The 7,945-nt window shown below is 41.4% G+C and overlaps 2 protein-coding genes across 2 annotated transcripts in view; one reads left to right on the forward strand and one right to left on the reverse strand.

Annotated features, from left to right (window-relative positions):
• Positions 1-2,269, forward strand: part of LOC106525167 (proline-rich extensin-like protein EPR1) — a 7,961-nt gene extending 5,692 nt beyond the window's left edge. The window contains exon 2 of the mRNA XM_014019302.1: positions 2,261-2,269. Within this exon, the coding sequence (XP_013874756.1) occupies positions 2,261-2,269 (9 nt within the window). The remainder of the gene's footprint in view (positions 1-2,260) is intronic.
• A 3,618-nt stretch (positions 2,270-5,887) lies between these two features.
• On the reverse strand, positions 5,888-6,682 carry LOC106525143 (hemoglobin subunit beta). Its single transcript, XM_014019267.1, has 3 exons — positions 6,541-6,682; positions 6,237-6,459; positions 5,888-6,114 (listed from the first exon to the last, which is right to left on the reverse strand). Exons 1-3 carry the CDS (start codon positions 6,630-6,632, stop codon positions 5,986-5,988), a joined length of 444 nt encoding a protein of 147 aa, XP_013874721.1. The 5' UTR covers positions 6,633-6,682; the 3' UTR covers positions 5,888-5,985.
• Positions 6,683-7,945: the final 1,263 nt, after the last annotated feature.

Consider the following 7,945-nt stretch of genomic DNA (forward strand, 5'->3'; position numbering starts at 1 on the left):
GCATGCACCGGGGCGGGCTGGCGGTCGGTCAGGCAGCAAAGCATCGGGTGGGCGGACGGGCGGACAGGCAGGCATGCACGCAAGCACCAGGGCAGGCGGTCGGGCTGGCAGGCGGGCACGCATGCACCGGGGCGGGCGGTTGGGCTGGCTGGCAGGCATGTGCTCACTGGGGCCGGCGGTCGGACAGGTAGAAGGGCATCGGGCGGGCGGACAGGTGTACCGGCGGATGGGCGGACAGGAAGGCACGCATGCACGCACCTGGGCAGGCGGTTGAGCTTGCAGGCAGGCACGCGTGCACTGGGGCGGGCGGTCGAGCAGGCTGCAAGGCATCGGGCGGGCGGACGGGCGGACAGGCGGATGGGCAGACAGACAGGCAGGCACGTACGCACCGGGGCGGGCAGGCGGGCAGGTAGCAAGGCGTAGTGTGGGCGGACGGGAGGAAGAAGGGGCGGGTGGGCAGATGGACGGACGGGCACACGGACAGGCGTACGTACGGATGGGCAGACGGACGGGCGGGTGGACGGACTGGCGGGTGGACGGACGGACAGATGGACGGGCGGGCAGACGGACGGGTGGGCAGACGGTTGGACGGCCAGACAGATGGGTGGGAAGACAGACGGGCGGATGGACGGGCAGACAGACAGGCGGACGGACGGGCAGACAGACGGGCGGACGAATGGACAGACGGATGGACGGGCAGATGGACGGGCAGATGGACGGACGGGCAGATGGACGGACAGACAGACGGACGTCATCTAGCGACTTCTAGCGACTTTTAGGACAGCCAATTGGGATTTTTCTTGCTCAGGAGTTGGCAACACTGCATGATCGTCTGCTGACCTTCAGCCTCGGGTGGGGAGAGGAGCTGACTGCTGCTGCTCCGTGGTCACTCTCCATGTTGCATCTATTATGCTAATGCTAGCTGTCACGTTCTGTCGTCATGGCAACACACCCTTCCCCACCCACACCCCCTCCCCTACTCACTTTGATGCATTTTTCAAATTTCGCCTTGGGGTGGAGTTTTCTTTTCACAGGGGGGTAAGATACATTTTAAGGTCATGTTTCACTTCASAAAGGTAATCTATCATTCCAACACAACCTTTCATTGCTTATTAAACCAAGAGAACCTTCTTGAATTTGCTCTTATATTTTTCATCACGTTGTGGCATGGTGTGGAACTTCATGGCATCTTGAAACACGTTGGTCCCTCTTCCAAGATATTTTACTACACGTTTGTCAGCAACTAATAACTCGTTGTTATATATGTTATAACATGCAGCGGAGATTGGCAAGTTGTCATCGGTATTTACAWAAAAGCTTTGTTTACAATCGAAAGTAATATCATCCCAGACACGAATGTTTCTGTYGGTAGAAATGGTGACAAAGACCTTTTCTATATGATTGAAAATAACATGTGTGATGGGATATGTATGTTCAGATATTGTGTGTTGTGAGATTATACTTCCATTAAGTGGCCACACTTCTAAAACCCCATCTTTGCCACCAGAGACTAGAGTCTTGCTGCAAGGAGAATAAGCAACACAGGAAATTAACCTGTATTTTTCAGTGCTTCCAATTCTAATTGTACTTGTCTTGAGGGTGCTGTCTTCGTAGGTCAATTTGATTAAGGTAATGACTTCTGATAACTCGCAGCAGACAGCCAAAGAATCAATTTCGGGAAAGTATTTAATATATGAGCACGTGCTGTCAAAAACTGSGATCGTTTCACAAACAAAATTTTGATCAGCGATCTTAAATAGAGATGAAAAACTTGCAAGTGAATATTGTTTTGTAAAAGTCGAAACAAATGTATTCGGATTGATAAGGTCAGTTTTATCTATAATTTTGGTCATAATTACATACACACATCCTTTCGTTCCTAAAGCAAGCATTGCTTTTACCTCACTGGACCAACAGTCCATGGCAGTAACATCTACATCTATAAGACTATATTTTATATGGAGTTTTCCCTCAAATTTCCACTCATAGAACAAAACCTGTCTTCCAGATGTGGACACAACCAATTCACTTAGATGTTTAATAAACACCATGTCACGTACACGTAAAGAACTTTCGTGGTGAGTCTTGTATGATTTCAGCGCTGGGTTATCAAGCCAAATAGCATTTGATATTTTTAAATCCTTAGTAAAAAACACAAGTTGTCCATCCACAGTCGCACAGACATATTGACAGTCCTGGTAATGCCTGATTTTTTGGGGATTATAATGGTTTTGAAAAGGCTCTTGTGTCTCCCTCAAAGGTTTACTGAACATTTTTAAAATTTKTCGGCGAATCTTAACAGAAGGGAACTCCAAACTTAAAGAAAAAAAATTATTCTTCCACTTATTGTCTTTGGCCGCAAGTATGTTGCTGAAAAAGTTTAGAATTTCAWATAGGGTAACAGTTTCATCATCACTTGTATTGATTTTCATATGAAGAGCTTCAATGGCTGCAATGGGAATTGTTTCATCCAGTTCATGGATGAAACGTGTGAATTCTGATACATCCAGACCATTTTGGTCATCAAACTCATTGAAAATTCTAATACATTCTTCTGTTTTGTCCATAAAGATTTGTGCCAGTTGCCTGCAATCTTCAAAAATATCCTCCTCCTCTGCGTTCATTTCATTTTCAGGAACCTCAGTCATTTTCATTGAATTTTACAAACAAAAATAGCATTGATCTGAACAGAAATGATCTCTGGTTGAAGACCGAAAGAACTGTCTTCAATCTGTTACAAAGTCAGAACTGATTACGTCAGGAGTCGTGTCGTCACTAAAAGGAGACATTCACTCGTGACGTCACGCATATCATTTGCGTACATTATCTGCCACGCTCGCAAATGATCGGAACAATCGGACTGGATTCTACTGAGATTCAGTGTTAAAACCGTAACAGATAAAGACTTTTCTTGAGCAAATTCCGAGACATCCGACTTCAGGAATCACAAGAAAGTTAAGTTGAAATGTTGTCTGGAGGGTCGAGGTCTTCGACAGACTTGGAAAGCGAGTGGAGTTTTTAAAAAAAGTTTGGTGTTTTTTTTTTTTTTTTTTTACCCTGTCTTACTTATCTTAGCTTGTATTTATCGTGTGTCTGTGTGAGTATATTTTTTTTTATCACTCGAGTCACCACTTCGGCATCGTTTCAAGAAACTTAATGGTGTTTGTGTACATAAAACACTATCACTATATGCGGGACAGACTGCAGTAGAGCGCTGTGTATTGCCGAGGTTAGCATGGATGCTAGGAGTAAAGCTAGCAGAAGCAGGAGGCTACAGTAAAAACAGTCAGGTTTAATGTACCTGTTGATCAACAGAAAGGGCAGGGAGAGGATCCGGGTGGTCCAGTGTTGGTCTTTTACCTCTGATTAAATGTGGAGCAGAGTCCATGAGACTTTGTACGAGCATCAGTGTCGGGCGGACAGATTCACGACGTGACTTGCGTTCCGTCACTCACAGCCGCACCATACTTTCTCCATCAAACGCTGACTCATTAGGGGAAAAAAGGGCGAATCTGCGAGTGTGAAATGACTTCACAAAACCCGAGGTGACATTTCATTTCTTAGGCAATATGAAGGATTTTCATAAAGCAATGAACATAGATGTTCACTGTAGACTGGTGGAGAAAGTACTCAACTGTACTTAAGTAAAAGTACAGATAAACAGACAGGAATGTACTCTAGTAAAAGTAAAAGTACCACATTAACATTTTACTTGAGTAAAAGTAAGTACTTGCTTTTAAAAATACTTAAAGTATCCTTTAAAAAAACTTAAAGTATTAAAAGTAAAAGTACTTGCTTAATGTATTCCCTAATGGTCTACAATATCATGAAGTGTGCCTACTGTATGTATATTTTTAATACATCAGTGGTGCCATTTTAGTGAACAATGCTGCAGAAAATGCACATTTTTGTTTACCCTCTGTGACACCGTTCACACTTTGTGATTCTGTGCATCATCACAGATTGTGACAACAGCTGCAGAAGTTGTAAATTCACCACCAACCTCCTCTATTAAATCTCATTTTTTTAACCAGTTAACTTGAATAAGTCTTTTAAATAAGGCCATTAATGGCACATTTCCTCCATGGTGGATGGAAACCATTGTGGGCATGCTGATGCTCTGCTTTTTTATGAAGGAGGGTCTAATGGTACTTTTCTGCTTTGCAGTGGTTTAATGCAGTATTTCCCAAAGTTGGGTCCCGAAACATCAAGGTGGGGTCCTGAAAAGATTTTCTGAATTAATTACATTTTTGCCTTAGTTGTTACAAATGAGTGAGGTTAGTATGTTTAAAATGGATAAATGTAGTATAAAAATATTGTTACTATGCCCATGTTTTGTTGACCTGATTCAAATGTTTATCATCCAAAACTAGCTGGGGGCTCAGGTCTCTGCTACTGTTATTTTGTGGGTCAAAAGCTGAACAGTTTGGGAACCACTGAACTTTGGTTCCCAAAGTTGGGCTTGGGACCCAATTATGGGTCATGAAGCACCTTGGATAATCTCCAGAAATCAATTTAAGGGATAATAAATAATTGCTGATGTAATATTTTCCCTATAATTATTACAAAAACACAAAATAAGTAAAAATAAGTATTTATATTTGTGTACAAGCTGTTTAGATAGTCAAAAAACCTGTGTTTTTAGGGTTAAAAACGAAGTTCATGTACTCAGACCAGTAATATTTGGGGTCACAAGTTTTTGCCATGCATATTTTGTGGGTCAGAAGACAAAAAGTTTGGGAACCACTGGTTTAATGGACCAATTACAGCAATTCCCCCTTTCGCCACTGATTACTTTTAAACTAAAAAAACAAAAAACAAATAAACCACATAAATAAATAAATAATTAAATAAATAAATAAATAAATAATGTGCCATGACATGAATGTAATTTGTAATTCAACATATTACAGAAATGTAGTGGAGTAGAAAGTACAGATACTTAATGTAAAAATGTAGTGGAGTAAAAGTCAAAAGTACCCATGGTGAAATCTACTTAAGTAAAGTACAGATACATGAAAAATGTACTTAAGTACAGCAAGAAAGTACTTGTACTTACTTAGTTACATCCCACCACTGACTGTAGATGGTTCTTTGAGCAACCTCAGTTTGGAGACACAAATCCTCTAATGTGTGTGAATGGCGCCACCTGGTGGATTTAACAATCAGATGCAGCTCACAGAAAACTGATGTACAGAAAAAAAGGCGTTTCTTGCACTTGTTGCACTCCACGGGTTCACTTAACATGAGCGGGTTTACTCAAAATGAATCCAGCCATACATACAATTCTCTTCAGTTTTGAATTATCATTTATTATTTTGTGTTCTTGCTAAATTGAAAGGTTTGTTACTTTAACCCTTTAGATTTGACGTCAGCCTTTTCAAAGACGTTCTAATTTGTTGGTCCTCTCTTTTTGTTTTTCTCCCTCACACTGCCTCAGTAACAGTGACACAATAAGCACTTTAAATTCACATTTTCTGTCATTTTTTCTGTAAAAAAAAAAAATAAATGTGTTTGTTTCTATATCACGTGACAGCGTCTCTATTTGGTTAAAATCAGGCATCTGTGTGAGTTCTCTCTGTAAAAACAACTGCTCTGATGTGGCTTTTTCACCAGAGTTCTCTTGGATTTACTATGTAGCCAGATAGCAATGATAAAGCTTAATGTAAGGGGGAACGAACAGGTACCAATAGGCGTAAAGTTGAGACCTTGATCGATCATGACAAAAATCCTAAATATTTTCATCCTTTTAAGTCACTGGAACCATTACAATTGATTCATTGCAGCTTGAGTTTAATTCATTTTCAGATCTCATCCTCATCCAACATTTTGCATCTGAACTCTCATTTCATTACAAAATAGAAAACAAAGAACAGGAGAAAGAGCGTTGCTTTTGAAGGCTTTTATTTCTTTATAGAGGAGACACAGCAACTCATTGGAACGGAGGCTGGATCTCCTCCCCAGGGGTTTGGGGGCTGCTGGGTTTTAGTGGTACTGCCGGCCCAGAGCGGACACCACCACGGCCAGGAACTTCTGAAAGGTGGCCTGGATCTCTGGGGTGAATGCGTTGCCCAGCTTGGCGGCGATGACGATGGTCAGGCAGTCAGCCAGGAGCTGGATGAAGAGAAATGGTTCGTGTTAGGTTGGCTCTTTTGTGAGCGTCAGATTCCTTTTCGCTCCCGTCGCAAGCCCGTTGAAGGCATTTTCTTTCGGGACGACTGAATTTCTGTCCATACCTTGAAGTTGTCTGGGTCGACGTGCAGCTTCTCGGAGTGCAGCACGCTCAGCTCGGCGTAGGTGGCCTTGATGTTGTCCAGGTTCTTCACGGCGCGGTCCAGGCCGTGCAGCACCTTGGTGCCATGGGTGGCAATGTTGGGGTTGGTCTTGATGGCGTCGGCGTTGTAGAGGTTTCCGAAGCTGGCGAAATACCTCTGAGTCCAGGGGTAAACGATCAGGCACCTGGAAGTGAAGACAGAGAGTTGATGAATAATGAGGATGAAGGAGCTATGTGTGTGTCGCCTCCTCCGCCCCCCTCGTTACCTGGCCAGAGCCTTGGGGCCGATGTCGTCATAGTCCAAGTTGGAGAAGATGTTGTTGATGATGCTGCGCTCCTGCTCGGTCCACTCAACCATCTTGTTTTGTTCTCTTTTGTTCAGGCTTGAGAGAAAATGCCGAATGGTTCCTGGTGAGGACCTCCAGGTCTATTTAAACATCTCAAATCTCCCCCACGCCCTGAGGGAGAACGCTGTTGATAGGTTGGAGATGCAGGACTTCAGATAAGCGGCACAACACTCCAGAACTTACCAGAACGAGCGAGAACGTCTCACCTGAAAACGAGTTTGATTTCACACACTCAAAGTGAATTTTGCACATTTATTGGAGGAAATTTGATGAGAAGTTTCACTTATTTTTGTACAACTTTCGGTCTTTTAAATGAATTCTGGGCAACTTTTGCAGATTTTTAATTGTGCTATCTTTTATTTGTTTAAGTTTTTAAAGATCCGTTTAGATTATTTTCAGAAAAAAGTTAAGAACAAAATCCTTTGCTTTAATTATAAATTGAAATGATAATTTGTAAAAGTAACTGTGATTTAACGAGAAGCGGTCTCTAAATGGCCTCTTAAATTATAAAATTCCATGATATATATTGTAGTAGATTGTGGTTTATTAGAATTAAACATAAATCTTTTTAGTTTGCAAACTTTTAGAGTTTAGAGATAAATGGTAATAGGTAAATTATATTTCAGGGACAAAGAGCAAAAAACAAAGCAACAGTTTTAAGTATCTTTATTTTTGTTTATTTTGAATTCATTGTAAAAAGTCTAAAAGTCATTTAAAGGCACACAAAAAGAAAACCCTTTTTTTATAAGTAAGCATATTTTGAAGTTGATTTGTTTTTTCCTCTCTTCAAGCAGTTTGAGTTTTGTTTTGTCACAGTTGGTGTTATCTGTTGGAGGCAGTCGGGTGTTATCTGCAGCTGCAGCCTCCTCCACCCAGAACCCCTCTGAGCCCAAATCCAGGGGCGTCTTGCTGGAGGAAAGAACTTGAGCTCGCTGATAAGACCACCTGCGCTGTTGTCTCTTCTTGATAGCAAATAAATTCATGATATGAGAAAAAAAATGTGCAATTAAAAAATGCAATCACAAATAAATCTTAGAAGGATTTCAGATTTTTTTAAATTGGGGGAAATGATTAATTGAAAATAGCTGTTGTCTGTTTTGTTTTTAGGAAATACATTAAGAAGCATTTGTAAATTAATCAACCTAAAATCATTTGGAAAAGGTACCAAAAATGCTATTTTTTTAACTAGGGTGAACTGGAATAACAACAAAATATGTATATACTGTATATGTATATACAGCGGGTAAAATAAGTATTGAACACGTCAACATTTTTCTCAGTAAATATATTACTAGAGGTGCTAATGACATGAAATTTTCACCAG

The sequence above is a fragment of the Austrofundulus limnaeus genome, unplaced genomic scaffold, assembly GCF_001266775.1.
Source record: "Austrofundulus limnaeus strain Quisiro unplaced genomic scaffold, Austrofundulus_limnaeus-1.0 Scaffold215, whole genome shotgun sequence".
In the NCBI taxonomy this organism is placed as follows: domain Eukaryota; kingdom Metazoa; phylum Chordata; class Actinopteri; order Cyprinodontiformes; family Rivulidae; genus Austrofundulus; species Austrofundulus limnaeus.